Here is a 15,919-nt window from a genome sequence, read left to right on the forward strand (position 1 = left end):
TTCTGGGCCAACATTACCTGAGCGGGACCAGGGGCGCCGCTGGGGTTTGCATGTGTTTCATTTTTGATGATAGAGAAAAATAATGAACAAGAACTGAGGGTGTGGTGAGGGGGTGAGAAAGGCAGGTGCTGCAGTGACTAAGATTAATGCACAAGTTGCCTATGAACCCTGAGGCCTGGAGCACAACCCCTGTCACGGTGGGGGCTTTAAGAAATACACTACCAATGGGTGCGATGTGAGCAGACACAGGCTCAGCTCCCGGGAGCACACACGGCTCTTGGGCGGAGCCAGGAAGGCAGTAGCCCCAACCTTGTTCTCCGGTCTGTCCCTTGTGCTAATGATGCTCTTAGCACCTGTCCATGCATCTAAGCTTTGGAAGGAGGAAAACCCCAAGTCCTTGGTAAGGAAAAGAATGTTGAGCCTTGTGGGGAACTATAAAGATGGGGAGGGCAAGGTGGCTTCAGCCACATCTGTCCATCTCTCTTTCTAGGTTTGTTTGGGTTTTTTTTTTTTTTTTTGGTGCCAGTCCTGGGGCTTGAACTCAGGGCTTGGGTGTTGTCCCTGAGCTTCTTTTTTATTCAAGGCTAGCACTCTACTACTTGAGCCACAATACCACTTCCAAATTTTCTGGCTTTTTTTTGATAGCTTCGTGGAGATAAGAGTCTCACAAGCCTGGCACTGGTGGCTCATGTCTGTAATCCTAGCTACTCAGGAGGCTGAGACCTGAGGATTTCAGTTCAAAGCCAGTTGGGCAAGAAAGTCTACGAGACTCTTATCTCCAATAAAGCACCCCCTCCCAAAAAAAAGAAGTCTAGAAGTGGAGCTGTGGCTCAAGTGGTAGAGTATTAGCTTTGAGCAGCTCAGGGACAGTGCCCAGACTTTCCTGCCCTGGCTGGCTTCAAACTGTGATCCTCAGATCCCAGTCTCCTGACTATCTAGGATTACAGGCGTGAGACCTCAGCACCTGGCTTCCAGGATTTTTAACAAGGCATTTTCAGTAATGACTAATATTCATTGGTTTTTTCTGTTTTTTGTTTTGGTTTGGTGCTGGTTTTGTTTGGTTTTGGTGCTGCTAGGGCTTGAACTCAGGGCCTGGGTCCTACTGCCTACAGCTAGCACTCTGCCTCTTGAACCACACCTCTACTACTAGATTTTTGTGTGTGTGTGTTTAACTGGAAATAAGAGTCTCACAGACTTTCCTGCCTGGGATGGCTTTGAACCACAATCCTCAGATCTCAACCTCCTGAGCAGCCAGGAAGTGACTCAGGCGTGAGCCAATGGTGCTTGGCTTATACGTCGTTTTAAAAAGCCTGCTGCACAGTCGCTACTGAAGATCAGCCTCGGTCTTGGAGGTGACTCCCGGGTGATCTGTTTTTCTCTCAAAGCTCTCAGTTCTCCATGCATGCCTGTAGGGTTGGGGGCGCTGACTTGGATATCTCCCTTCCCTGTGGCAGTCCTCCGAATAGCCATCATCACAGAGCGATTGCCAGTGCTTCCCATGGCTTCCCCGTAACTTCATCCTCGGCCTGTCACGGCCCCACCTCCCACTGCCTGTCAGCTTTCTGCCAGCATGGAGGAGAGTCTAGCCCCGTGGAGCCCTTCCCAAACCACCAAATGGTAAACAAGTTTAAATAAAATAAAAACCAACCCCAAGAGCGGGATCATCGGCAGTGTCAAAATGAACCAAACACAAGATCTCTTCAAATATTTAATCGGTTTTGGAGAACTCTGCCTTCCAACCCAGTTGAGTAAAAGTTCTAGGAAAAAAGCATGATTAAGGAGTCCTCAAAAAAAAAAAAAAAAAAGTAGGGGAGTCTGGGACTGGAAGACAGAACTTAACAGGTGCCTGAGGCCTTTTAAAAGAATTCTGTCACTTAAAAAATACTCAGAATGCACAAGGAAAGATTAAACAGTTATACGGATTTAAGGACACCGAAAACTTCTTTTATGGCTGACCATACCAGACACGGTTTTGAAATAGATTCTCTAAAAACCCTTACATCCTGCTGTGGTTTGTTTCCCTAGCCTTCTCAGTACACGCAAGAAGCAAACTAGCTAGACCCAGCATTCCCCGAAATCTCTTGGGCCTTTGCAAAGCAGCAATGCAACAAGAGACAGAAGAAGTAGAAGAGGAGAGCAATGTTCACAGTCTTTGAACACAACAGATTCATACCCCAGCCAACCATATCTATTCTCCTTTGAAAAAAAAGATGGGAACACACTGAAGGCCTTGAAGATTGCTGATGAGCTCACATCAGGGCAGCCAACAATAATACTTTTTGATAACTGTATCCTAAGAGCTGGGGCTGGGATGTCCTTCAGAGTGACGATAATAAAGGCAGGGGTCAGGACACCAGGCTGCCTCTTCTGGAAACATTCAGCAGGAAAAGTGCAACTTGTCTCGCTCTCGTTCTTGCTCGTTTCCTCTCTTCTCCTGTGGCTTGGTGCTGGTGAAAGGCAGTGTCCCAGGCTGAGGCCTGAGGCTCAGAACGGGTACTGCGACACGTATATCCGCAGTCGGATCACAGAGCTGCCTCTGAAGTTGATGACGGTGTTGACAGTGATCATCTCTAAATCCAGCTGGATGTCCCGGGGCCCTTTGATGGGACGTGTCATCACCAGGGTGGCACTGATGGGGCCTGTTTGCTGTGGACAGAGGGGGAGACATTAGCAGAAAGTTGCACATCAGTAGTGCCAAGATTTCCCTCCGACTCTTCCGACTAAGTCCTTAGTATTCACATGGTAAATAAGCAATCTAGAGATGGCTTAAGGTGTATGAGAGGTTGTACATAGGTCATCTGTGCACATATGCAAATACTATGACATTTTAATAAGAGGCTTGAGCGTCAGCAGATTTTGGTATCCTCCAGGGTCTTGGAGTCAACCCCTCACCATGCCAAGGGATAACTGGGTCATTGATCACATTTGCTGCACAATTCAAGGCTGTCACTTCATCTTCCCAGGCCTCAGCTCTAAAATAAAGCTTTAGATCAGATCAGTAATTTTCAAACAAATAACATCAAAAGCAATTTATCTATTTTTTTCTCCTTCCTGATCCTGTGGCTTGAATTCAGGGCCTGAACACTGCCCTTGAGCTTTTATGCTCCAGGCTGACCTGTACCACTTGAGCTAATGCTTCACTTTCAGCTTGTGGGTAGTTAAGTGGAGCTAAGAGTTTCATGGACTTTCCTGCCTAGGCTGGCTTTGAACCATGATCCTCAGATCTCAGCCTCCTGAATAGCTACAATTACAGGCGAGAGCCACCAGCGCCTGGTGCCCAAGACCTTCTAATTTTAAGTAATGTCTAGGAGAGGTGACATTTGTTGAGTCCTTGTCTAATTCTGTATCACTTCCAGCTGTATCTTCTATAACTTTGTCACTGAGCAGTGAATAATGTCATGTGAACTTTTCACTTCCATGGACTAGTTTTCTTTTTTCTTATCTTTTCCTCTTTCCTCCTCCCCCCCCCCCCCGCCCCCGCCCGATCTTTTCTTCCTTTCTTGGAAGTGTTGAGGATCAAACTCAGGGCTTTGGTACTTTCTAGGTAGATGATCTACCACTTGAGCCAACCCTTCAGCCCCATGGAACCTTTTCCTAGAACTTTAAAGGATGGAGGGAGAAAAGGCTGGCATCAATTCAGCGCCACTAAGGGAGAGGTAAGGAACTATTCTAGTTATTCCCATGGGCTTCCACTGTTCTAATCCTCATAAGAACCCTTAAAGGTCTTGTTGTTGTAAGTGTGGTCACCGTGGAGGTGTCAGAAGTGCGGATTCTCAGGCCCCATTCCAGATCTATTGAGCTTGATATAATTCAAAGGGAATTTGTGTATACTCTAACAACAACAAAAAAGTGCTGATCTAAAAGCATAGGACTTTAGTGAAGGCCCCCAGCTGCCCTTGTCTAAGGGCTGTCCTAAAGGTATGGCTCATGATCTGTTCATAAATAAGCCAACTGAGGCTCAGTCATGTTAACTGCTTCGGGTCACCTGGCTACTCTGGAGAAGAGCCTGTTAGGCATGTCTGTCCCATCAAAGTCGCCTTGCCACTTTCAATTACCAGAAGAGACAGCGTTTTGCCTCTTCTCCCTGTCTGAAATGAGAGATGCTCTGGGCCCATGGGATAAACAAATGCAGGACATCAGAAGAGGAAATATCATGAGGGAGAATAAGGTTTGACTGGACAATCACTTCCCAGAGGCTGTGGTGTCCAGAAAACGAAAGCAACAGGCTCTGTGAAACGAAGGAACTTGATGCGTATAAAGCCATGTCTCCATGAAGGAAGTTCCTGTTCCTTTGGGGAATATCTGAACAGTCCCCAAGGACTGCCACTGGTATAGCAGAGGCAGGGCTGGCATGACAGGTGCACGCCAGGTACTAGGACCTCCCTTGTCCGCTGGGCAGCTTTTACAACCTCGCAGTTTCCTCTTGGTATTGGCTTTCTGTGTTCCCGTCAGCCTCCCTGTCATTGGCACTTCTGTGTGCAGGTGATCTCTTGGACTTCCTTGTCTGCCCTTGCAAAACCTTCAAGCGTAGGCCAGGACTTGGCCACACCAGGAAATGCCCACAGCATTTACATATGCAAATCTCTCACCAGTTTTCACTGTTTGCAGGGACAGAGGCCAACGTTGAGGACAGTGAGTTCGTGGGATAGGCCTCTGGGAGACAATTTGCAGAGCCTCAGGTACAAAGTGGGAATGAAGTTTGTGGAATCTTCTAAGTTATTCCTTTGGATTTCCTGGAAAATGGCTCCAGTGTATGAAAGAATGTGTAACCTTAGAGATCAATGAATCTGACCTTAGGGTCAGAGCTGCCGCCCTGGGAAACACCTGCCCACAAGCACCTGCCAGAGCGCAAGTGCCTGCCAGGAGAGCTGAGGACAGTCACCTCTCACTCCACATTGAGTTTTGAGGGCCGGGTCTGGGCCCTCATGAAATATCTGCCCCAAGGACCCTTGGTCATTGCTGGCCTTGCTGGTCACAGATTCAAAATGACCGTGGTGATGTGATGTCAGGTTTTTGGTCTCTTATTTAATCCTCCCAGCCCTGCACTGGAAACCAGGGAAGGATACTACAGAAGGTCACAAACTGGGGCATGGCACTAGAATGTCTGACTCTGGAAAGCTTGCTTCGGTCCCTGTGCTCTACAAGAAGGCCTCAGCACCTCTCCACTTCCTGTCATCCTGTGGTGCTCGCTTCACTTGGGCATTGTGAATTTATGTTCCAAGAGCTCGGTTGTTTCTCCCTGCCCCCTCTCCCCCTTGAGTGTGTGTGTGTGTGTGTGTGTGTGTGTGTGTGTGTGTGTGTGTGTGTGTGTGTGTGCAGAAGCTTCCATCCTGTTTGTGTCTGAATTCTCAGTGCCTGACTCAAATCTTCATTGACAGTAGTGCCCAGTGAATAGTGCAATGGAAGAAAACAGGAGCATGACCACATGCTGGTGGCATTAACTAGAACTGGAGAACATTACCATGACCTGCCCCATCTGTGTTTTCCTGGGCCTGCTCCCACATGCACGCAGGCTCGTTCAGAATCACCCTGGAGGATGGCACTGCCTAACATGTGGAGGCAAGCAGCCTAGCAGGAACAAGTCAGCTTCCCTGGCCCCTGTCACCTGGTTCGTGTGTGCCATGGAGTATATACATTTTGCCACCGGCTGAACCCCATGATCGTGCTCCTTCTACCTGGTTCGTGTGTGCCATGGAGTATATACATTTTGCCACCGGCCGAACCCCATGATCGTGCTCCTTCTGGCCCTGACTATACCCGCCCCCCCCCCAAGCCACTAGGTGAAAATTAATCACCAGTAGTCTGTCCCAAGGAGCCTGTGGGGGGGGGCAGGTGGCCCCAGGCATGCATGCGTGTACATATGCATGTATGCATGTGTGTGCGTGTATATGTAGGTGAGTACGTACGTGTGTACATGTGCACAGTAACTTGCCTTGTGAATGAGATAACACTCATTCCAAGAGTTTCTTGTAAAAAAAAAAAAAATCAGTGAATCTCAGGGTGGAAGGGGCTCGAGCCCTTCCCCCTGTCCCATGATGCTCTAGGGCTCCCAGGGGCTCATAGCTTCTCATCAACAGTAGCGACAGCAGTAGCCATAGCAACAGCCAGCGTCTACACGACAATGATGAGTATTTTCTCGAATATGTTCTACTGTGACTGGGTATTAAAACGGATTTCTCTCACTATCCTAATTCCTTCTGAGACCGCACGTTTTAAGTGTAAATAAGTATACCCCACATTCTAAAGAGAGTTGTAAAGGCCCCGAGTAGGGACTGCCTGCCTGGGTGTAGGCACATTCTACCAGCACACTTCCAAAAGTCTGCGTGGGTCACAGCGCTCTGAAGAGGGGTTAAGAGGCATGAGGTGGTTCCACCCCTCCCCTCCCCCATTCAGGGACTAGTCAGACAAATCCCCTAACACCCACTGGTTGTCCTGTGGAGTGACTGCCCCTGGAAGGCCACCAATGCCCAGTTCTAATAATGGTAACAACTGAGTAAGATCCTGCCGGACCCACCCATGCCCCCACCTAAACCGAAGGAGCCACCATTAATGCTGTTCCTTCGAGGAGGGGCCAGAAGAAGGCTGCTTGCTCTGGGCCAGGCAGGGAGAAACTTGATGCTGACCGAGGCGGAGAGGCTCAAGTTCCCACCTAGGCCAGCAGGACCTCGGATGAGAGAACAGGACACTCGAGGAACTAGAGGTGAACGATGCGATGTCACGCGTGTGCGCAGGTTTGAGTCAGCAGGCAGAGAAAGGGGAAGCTCTTGACTCTTTCACCCCTGCCAAATGCCACTTGTTAGATTAAAAAAAAAAAAAAAAGGACATTCTGTGGACCAGGAGCTCTGCTAAGTGGATGAACTCATCTAATCCGAATGTAAATACTGTTGAGAACCCTTCTTTACAAAAGAGGAAATTGAGGCCCAGAGAGGTTGGGTGACACTCCTGGTCATGTGGTCGGGGTACCCTGGAGAACACAGAGTGAAGCCAGGGAGCCTGGAGCCTGCAGCCTTGCTAGGCTCCTGTGACTGACCTCCTGGCGAAGTCCCATGCCTGGGGACAGCTTGAACATTCAAGGCCAGCTTTATCAGGCCAGTGTCTCTCTCTGGCTCCTCTGCCCTTTCCTCTTCTGCCTCAGGGCCCTCCCCCAAGCCTTTACTTTTTCTTTTCCATGGGTGTGTGTGCCGGGAGTACTGGGGTCTAACCTCAGGGTTTGACACTGTCCTTTAGCTTTTTTGCTCAAGGCCGGCATTCTGCCACTTGAGCCACAGCTTTACTTCTGGATTTTTCGTAGTTCATTGGAGATAAACAGTCTCATGGACGTTTTTGCCTGGTCTGGCTTCACACCATGACCCTCAGATGTCAGCCTTCTGAGGAGCCAGGATGATACGGTTGAGCCACAGCCACCTGTCCCAGAGCCTCTTTTCTCATCCTAGGATCTAGGGGGAGGGGGGACATTGGGGCCAGGAGTCACCCCCATCCTTGAGTACCTTCAGCCAATGTCCTTTCGTTCTCTTGGTGTCCTCACATCTCTCTTCTGAATAAACGCAAAAGCACTGGGCCCTTCTCGCCATTTTGGAGAGGTGTAAGCTCTGTACAACGCTGGTCTCTGAGTTCCCAGGGAGCCCTTGCTATGTGACAGTCTGGACCCCAAACAAGTTCCCAGGAAGGGGATGTCGCTCCTATCCATTCCAGAAAAGATCAGTTGCCTTTCCCACCATCCCCAGGTGCCTCTCACGTCAACAGGCGCAAGGGCTGTTGGGTAGAGGGGTACTCGTGGGTGGAATCATGGAGAGTGTCGTCTTGCCTTTGAAAGGCCCTGCAGACCCCTGACTTGCTCAGGGTTGGAGTGGGGACCAGAGGCAAGGGATAATGGTGACCATGGATATTCAAAATTTGTCCTGTGACACTGTGTCCTTCGGATGACAGATGACAGCAGCCCACAGAGGCATCTCAAGGTGGGTTCTGCTGTGGTAATTATAAGTTTGGAGAAAAGAACACAGCTTTGCCTCTTTCATCCTGCAGAAACTCTACACACACACACACACACACACACACACACACACACTTCTTCCCAAGCCCTCAACACTGCGGTCATGGTCATGGTCTACTGAGCCAGGTCTACAGGAGCACCTTGGATTGTACAAGCAAGATGTGGTTCCCAAAAATACACTAGTGAGGGTACCCCAGGCCCTGAGACCTTTTCTGATCAGTTCTTTCCACTGTTTCTGCAAAGGCAAATTGAAAGAATCTGTCTGGAGCTGGGGATGGGACTGAGCGCTCTGACATGGGGCTGTTGTGTCACTGTCTGGTAAAAATGGGAACACTTTCATGGGACTGTCTTGAGTGCAGCCCCCCTGGCTCCTCCCCCCCATACCTGGAGGTTCACATGAATCTTCTGCTAGACATGCAGCAGCCTAGCATAATATATGAAATCATAGCCCCAAACATAGCCAGCTCCCAAGTCTGGTTATTATATAAGGAAAAGAGGGTCTGTAGGTGTGATTAAGAATCTGGACACAGGGAATCTGTCCCAGATGATACGGACTAGCCTCACCTCTGACCACACCTGTCCTTCTAAGAGGGTGGCAGAGGGAGCTTTGATGTGTATAGGAGAGGAGGAAACAGTGTGGCCGGGGATATAAGGGGATAAGGCCAGGGTCAGGCAGCCACTAGCAGCGACAGTAAGCAACAAAGGGACTTTCCTCTAGCGCATCTGGAGCTCAGCGCCTTGAGTTCATGGCAGGGAAATGGATGTTAGACATTTGACTCATATAACTACAAGAGAATAACTTTCTGTCAACTTAAGCCACCAAGTATGGGGTTATTTGTTACAACCCGGACTGGGCCTCTCCTGCTATCTTCTGAAACAGGTTCCCTGGAGAGGAGGCTCTGAAATCTGCTTGTTAGACAAGCGTCCAAATTCAGGCTGAAAGGTGATATCACTCTAAGCCAGGGTTTCTAAAGAGGCTTGATCACTCCAAGGAATGTAGGAGATAAATCTCAATTACATACGTATTATATATGGTATTAAGTGTATATAATTCGTAAAAAAAAAACAACAACAGTGAAGATATTTTAGGACTTGTTCTACTGGTACAGTTAAGTCAATGCAGCTCTATCCAGCTTTATATAATGATAGAGTGTCTATATCTGAGCTATCCAAAATGGTAGCCACAAGTGCTAAAGAGCACTTGAAATGTGGCTGGTGCCATAGAAGAACCAAAGTTGCCATTTTATGTAACCTTGATTTAATTTCGATTTTAAAATGCAATTCGATTTTGAAAGTCACGTCGGCCACTACACAGATAACACTAAGAGTCCACCTCCATGAGCTGCATCTTTCCAATTTGTTGGCATGTGAGAACCACAAGAGCAAGAATTTGGGAGTATTTTCTTCACCACTATAGCCTTACTTTCTAGAAGTACCTTGTAGGCACCTCATAAATATTTGTCAGGTGGATGAATAAATTGAGATGGGATTTTCTCCTGCACTCTTTTAGGAGAAGAAGACAAAAAAAAAACAACAAAAAAAAAAACCATGATCGCATGCTGGCCTAAGTTCTCACTCCAGTCATGAGGATGCTGGAGCTCGAGGAGGAAAAGCATCTTTCCAAAGCCCACACAGGAAGTGATGGAAACAGGACTTGGCGTTCTTGACTCCTTCACACCTGCCCCTCCTGAATGCACTCTTACCTGTTCCTGTGACAAACCCACCCATCATTAAAGATGGTGCTCACTGCTCACCGCTCTCTCTTACCCGCATATAGAATTCACGACCCTCATTCCCAGATTTGATCTGGAAAATGTAGTAGGCTCCAGGATAGCGGGTTGTGGCTTGCATCTGGAAGATGTCAGCAGGAACAGAACGTCCTGACACCACATCCATGTCCCGGAACAAGATGGTGAAGGGCTGGTCTCTACAGCCAGTATTCTCAGCAGGGCACATGCAACGGCTGGTGGGAGAGAAATCACAGGAGAAAGCTCAGCAAATCCTCTCCGGGTGCTGGTGGTGCCTCAACTCTCACTCAGAACAATGAGGCTACCCCTTTCCGATCACCAAATGCTATACCTGAAGAGCTGGCTCTATTCTCAGAAGTCTCCAGCCTGTAGATGATTTCTGCTTCCTACAGAACAGCATTTTCTAGCATCAGATATACTGGGTACTAGAGGATATAAATTACATTTCTGGTTTTCAGAACACTGGAACAGCCTTAAAATATGCTGATGGTCACGTAGCTCCTTCCCTTCCCATCCCAAAGATGCTCATTAAGACCATTTTAAAAGTGAAAATTACATTAGATAAATGAGTTTCGTGGATCTTCTTATACTCCCTATTGTACTTAACCCAGTCTGTGTGGAATATAATTGAGTCTTTCCATTTGATAAACAAAAGCTCAGAACTTACAATGTACAAAGACATGACATTACACACTTGGAAATTTAATAAGACTGTGACTTCAAATAGCTTACTTTCTACTGAGAGAAATAAATTAGAAACATACATTATCTATCATAGAAAGTAGCTAATTTGAAACACTAACTGCAACATGTCCTCATATAAAACCATTGACATCTAATGCCACCTGATTTATCCCTAGTCACCCTCTTTCTCTCTCTCCTCTCTCTCTCTCTCTTCCCCTCTCTCTCCCTCTCTCTCTCTCCTCATTATTGAGACTCCTTGTAAGAGGTGCAATTCATAATAGACAGCTGTGGACCTGTGCCTCTGTGGCCAACACTGCAGGTTAATATTGTTGGTTTTCTAGCACTCTCTCTCCACACAACCTATTGGTCAAAAAAAGATCCCAATCTAACTCCTGGTCACCATCTCCACCATCATGGGCATCCAAGCCTCCGTCATCCCTCACCTGAATCCCTGGGGTGGCCTCCCAACAGGTCAGAGCGCCCTTTGACAAACATAAATCAGACGAGCTCTTTTCCTTGTGTGAGACTCTTCAGGGTTACCTGCTGCAACTCAAGTGAACATTCAATGCCCATTTTAGCCTCCAGGACCCTACAGGATCTGGCCTCGGTCAACTTCTCTTTCTACTTCTCACTACCTGCATTCCTCAGGCTACAGCAACTCAACTTCTTCCTTCGTTGGTACATGTTTTTCCCTCTGCTCTTCCACTCTCCATTCAGTTAACATCAGCTCACCTCTCCAGCTTAGCCCTAAGGTCATTTCCTCATTGAAGCCTTCACACTCCCAAGTCCACTAATCTACTAGCCTCCTCTTCCTTTTCTTGTAAACATCCGTTCTTTCCGTTGAGAGAACCTGTCCCAGTCTATTACTGTGAATTCGTTTATGTACCAGTTTGCTTAATGTCCCTTTCTTCTGCTTCACTGAGCTCCATGAGGGCAAAACCCACAGCACCTTGCCTAGAGCAGGAGCTCCACTAAGAGTTAACAAATGAAAAAGAAACACAAAGAATTAGCCAAATATCGTTTCTTTTTAAGGCTGCATCCAAATCACTAAGTCAAAATATCTCTGGTGCCAAGATGGCCACATTAAAACATCATGTGTCACACAGAAAATAATTACTTCCTAAAAGAAATTTGGAGGCGGGATCGCTGGTTCTCAGATGAAGAGGATCACGAATAGCTGGGCCAAGGGGCTTTGGAGCAGACATCTGAAAGATGGGACGGGGTCTGCTGAGACAGAAGGAATGCCTTCCATCTGGCAGGAAGTGTGTGTGCACAGGCAGGGAAGCTGCGCACGTGGGCAGGGGTGACGGTGAGAGCAAGTCCTGTTCTGACTGGCAGAAGCTCAGGACACCTGAGCGGGCAGGCAAGAAGCTGAGAAGAGAAGAACCAAGGATTTTCAGTGCCAGGGATGAGACTTGGCTGTCAGTAGAACAGGACCAGTTCTCAGTCACAGCACAGACAAACCCAGAAAGAACCAGGCACAGAGGCTGGCGAGAACAGCCTGCTCTCTGCTCGGCTACAAAGGGCCCTTGAACCAGAGGTCCAAGAGTCCTGTTCTAAAGGGATGCTTGGAAGCACGGCTCTTAACAAAGGAAGATGGTTCTGAAAGATTGACCTGTCCTGGATTTATCTTTTTGCCCATTTTGATCAAAGCAGAAACCACACTAATAAGCCAGGCCTCTTATAAATGCCTCGGACTAGAAGGGCTGGAGGAGTGTGGCTGTTGCATCTCAGTATCTCTATGAGAGGACTGGGAGTTGCTCCGGATGGGAACTGTGTAGCTGACTGGAGAGAGGTTGTGTGTGTGTGTGTGTGTGTGTGTGTGTGTGTGTGTGTGTGTGCTGAGATGGAATTGATATGGTTCAAAGGGGCTAAAAGAGAAGAAAAGAGAAGGAAAAGGAACTTGTAGGATGCCAGACTCAGAAAACAATGTCCTAGCACATTCACCTTAGTGAAGATGTCTTCTCTTTATTTTGTCTTCTCCATGCTAGCACATAGCCTCTGGTGATTTTGTGAGGCTTTGGCCATGATGAAATCAGAAACCTGCTTAGCGCAAACTAAATATCCTCAAGTATTGAGAATACACACACACACACACACACACACACACACACACACACACACACACACACACACACACACACACACCCCCACCCGGGAGCTTGTCTGAAAGGCAGAAGCATGGGTCCTGCCCCAGGCCTACTACATCTTGAATATGTACTCTAACAAGATCCCTAGGCAAGGAAGGCTCAGTGTGTTTCATCTGAGATGCCCAGCTCTGAAAGACATAGCCATGAAAGGGAAAAGGAAGTTCATGAATCCTGATGCTCTATTAGGTTAGCTTCCTAGATAATCTTCATGAAGCTGAGGCATGAGTAGGGGGAGTGGCAGGAGAAGAGAGTTTATATGTGCACAGACACACATATGGCACATGCGTGCATGCACACACACACACACACACACACACACACACACACATGCATAGTCAGGTCTCCTAAGTTCTTGGCTGGTGCATTCTCCTTTACAAGACAGGATCAGCCACCTGAGCTGGGGCCCTCACCCACCCAAGGGTGAGTGGTGACTTACTTATCACCAATCAGCAGGTAAGGTTCCTCACAGCGGATGGGGTCGATGCATTTGAAACCCCCTTGTAAATTGTAGCACGTCTGTAGCGGGGTGCAAGTGTGGTTTCGGTGCTCACACTCGTTGATGTCTGAAATGTGGGGCAGATAAAAAAAATAAAAGCAAAGTGTTGGTCCCAGACCTTGTGTGTAGAGTCAAATAGTGGGAGACACTTGGGCCTTACTGAGTTACACTACTCAATATGGCAGGCATTGGCCCCCTGTGGCTCTTACTGGGCAATAGAAATGTAGGTAGTATAAACCAAGATAAGCTATAAGAAACACATAGTAGATCTCCATTAATTTATATATATATGCATATATATTCAGTATCTCATCAGTCATTTTTATGCTGAATATATGCCAAAAATGATGAGATTTTTTGGGATTGGCTATACTACATAAACTGCAGTGTTTAAAGTCGTTTTACCTGTGTCATTTTTTTATTGCTTTTTAATTTGGCCACTAGAAAAAATATAAGGTTATACAGATGACTCCCATTTGTAGTTCACATGATATTTTTATTGCTCAAACACTACCATGGAGAAGGCTCACTCAGTATTTGGGATAAGGCAGCTTCCAGGAGGCTGATCACGGAGCAGCTGATTCCGGAATAGACCCAAGCAGGGAGAGTAGGGGGCTGCCAATCTGGACAATCACCATCAAGCTCTTTCTCAGCCCGGGGTTTGGATCCTCTGAGGAACCTCACTAGGTTTCTCATGTGTACAAGATCTCACTAGCATTCAGCTGCTAGGAAGTCAACAAAGGCAAGCCGAACGAGTCCCCACGAGGCCTTGTGAGAAACCCAAGCTCTGGTCTCCAAGTAGGGCCTGATCCCAAGTTGTGGTTGAGTCTGGAGCAATGCTCCAAGAGGCTGCAGAGATCCGCCTGGTCTGGCAGGAGCCCGCCCCCAGGAGGTGCCATCTACCACTCCACCGTACATTTTGTTACTGTGTGTGGTCCATGGCACAGAGGAAGGCATTCGCTCAGGCATCCTGCCCAGAGCTGCCACTCATGAAGCCACCAGCACCCACCCATATTCTGTCCCCTGCCACCTCCCTGAAGCCACACGGGACTCCTCAGCCCTGTGCGCAGATGACCCTGGGAACCAGCCCTGGCCAGGTCCCTTTGGATAGTCTTACCCTGGCAGCTTCGATTGTCATCCAGCAAGATGTAGCCCGGTGGGCAGGAACAGAAGTACGTGCCAGGCTGGTTCACACACTCATGTTGGCAAAGGAATTCGGAGAAGCTGCACTCATCCATGTCTGGTCGGGTGTGGGGGAGGGAGGACAGGTTACTGTTATTATTACTGTTGCTGTTATTATCACAGGCTATCTGGAGATGGGGCCTGAGTGGTCCTCTAGTCTAACTCATGAATCCTCCCAATAGATGCAAGGGCTTTACTGGCACAATGCTATCAACTCACGCCTTGAACATGTCTGGCCACAGGAAGCTCATTACCCAATGAGGCCCCAATGAGGTCTGGACAGCTCTAATAGTTAGAAAATACCGCTATGAAGCTTCCCACATCCTCTGCCTATGGCTCAAATGCACCATGGGCTCATTACCAACAATGCACTTGCACTGTTGAGGCGCCCACCCTCCTCCTCTGACCTGCCCAAGGGACTTGGATTCCCTTATGCACTGGAGTTATGGGTGCAGACCTCTTCCCCGAGGCCCCAAACCATTCATGGGGCAGCCTTAGCAGGGTCCACGGAGAGGAACCATGTTCTTCTTATAGCCCAGAAGGGGGTGGCACTCATTACATTAAAACTTCATTGTACCAAAAAGAAATTTAAAACATCTTGCAAGATAACACGGCAGGGTGTCCTGGGTGGGTAGGGCCCCCTGCCGCCATCTCCTATGTCCTGCCTGTCTCAGATGCTCCCTGGGACGAGGGAACTGTGGCCTCCAGCCAGCCCCAAACTAGTCAGGCCAGGGCCTCCCTCTGGCTACAAAGGAAGAGCCCTGTCCCCCCAACGTGGGGGAATCTCAGCAGTAGAATCAGGAGGTCCAGAAAAGCCAGCTCTTCAGTCACACACAGAGTTTGGCAACCGAGTCCCCATTTGTGCCTCATTCAACAAGCACGCCAAAGAAAACATGTTTTTCTTGAATTTGTTGTTTCCCGAAAACTTGCTTTCACTCATTTCCCCATGTGACGTGTCCTTGGATTACTCTATAACTCGCAGGCCACTGGTGGCTCAGATCACCCAGAGAGGCTGTCAGCAGGAAGCAGGTCGCCTCTACACCATGGGAGACTGCCAGGTGTGACACACCTGCGTCTGACAGGGAAAGCTAGTCTGGCTCTCAGCAGTAACATCTGTTTCTGCTGTGTCCTACTCTGCTCTCCCAGGAGCTTGAGGGGGGGGTGCAAAGAGAGAGAAAGAGAGAAAGAGAGAGAGAGAGAGAGAGAGAGATCCCAGATCTCTGACCCCAGCCCATCATGTCACGGAGGGGTCCTTATTTATTTCTACTTTTAGGAGATTTAGCAGTGACACCTGCCAATCCTTGAGGCCCAGCATGGGTGTCTCAATTATTTAATCCTACCTCAAGCCCATGAAGGAAGCGCTGTTGCTGTCTTGTATTTTCCAGAAGAAAAATTGAGGCTTGCAGAGGTTAGGCAATTTGACCAAGTTCACAGATAATGAACAAATAAATAGAAAAGCTAGGATTTGAACACAGCCAACATCTAGATCCAATGCTAGTAAACACGATGCTGTAATATCCCCCTGAGTAATCATGTTCAAGACTTCCAACCAATGGAGTTGCAGTGAGGAGGGGGATCTCCCTCAAAGGGTTAGCTCCAGTGCAGATGGGAGGGTGACACCCACCCCTGCCTTGCACTGAGGAGGAAGGGTGAGCGAGGAACTGACCTC

The 15,919-nt window shown here is 48.2% G+C and overlaps 1 protein-coding gene and 1 long non-coding RNA gene across 3 annotated transcripts in view; both read right to left on the reverse strand.

Moving 5' to 3' along the window:
- Positions 1-1,695: 1,695 nt before the first annotated feature.
- Fbln5 (fibulin 5) overlaps positions 1,696-15,919 on the reverse strand; it is a 64,126-nt gene continuing 49,902 nt past the window's right edge. For both annotated transcript variants that reach the window (XM_048362972.1, XM_048362970.1), the window contains 4 exons: positions 14,186-14,308; positions 13,009-13,135; positions 9,758-9,953; positions 1,696-2,646 (listed from right to left, as the gene is read on the reverse strand). In XM_048362972.1, coding sequence (XP_048218929.1) covers positions 2,485-2,646; positions 9,758-9,953; positions 13,009-13,135; positions 14,186-14,308 — 608 coding nt within the window. In that variant the 3' untranslated portion in view covers positions 1,696-2,484. The remainder of the gene's footprint in view (positions 2,647-9,757; positions 9,954-13,008; positions 13,136-14,185; positions 14,309-15,919) is intronic.
- On the reverse strand, positions 7,374-9,751 carry LOC125363657. Its single transcript, XR_007213263.1, has 3 exons — positions 9,526-9,751; positions 7,855-9,491; positions 7,374-7,816 (listed from the first exon to the last, which is right to left on the reverse strand). It is a non-coding gene; the product is annotated as an uncharacterized LOC125363657 (long non-coding RNA).

Source organism: Perognathus longimembris, chromosome 14, assembly GCF_023159225.1.
Source record: "Perognathus longimembris pacificus isolate PPM17 chromosome 14, ASM2315922v1, whole genome shotgun sequence".
Lineage (NCBI taxonomy): Eukaryota > Metazoa > Chordata > Mammalia > Rodentia > Heteromyidae > Perognathus > Perognathus longimembris.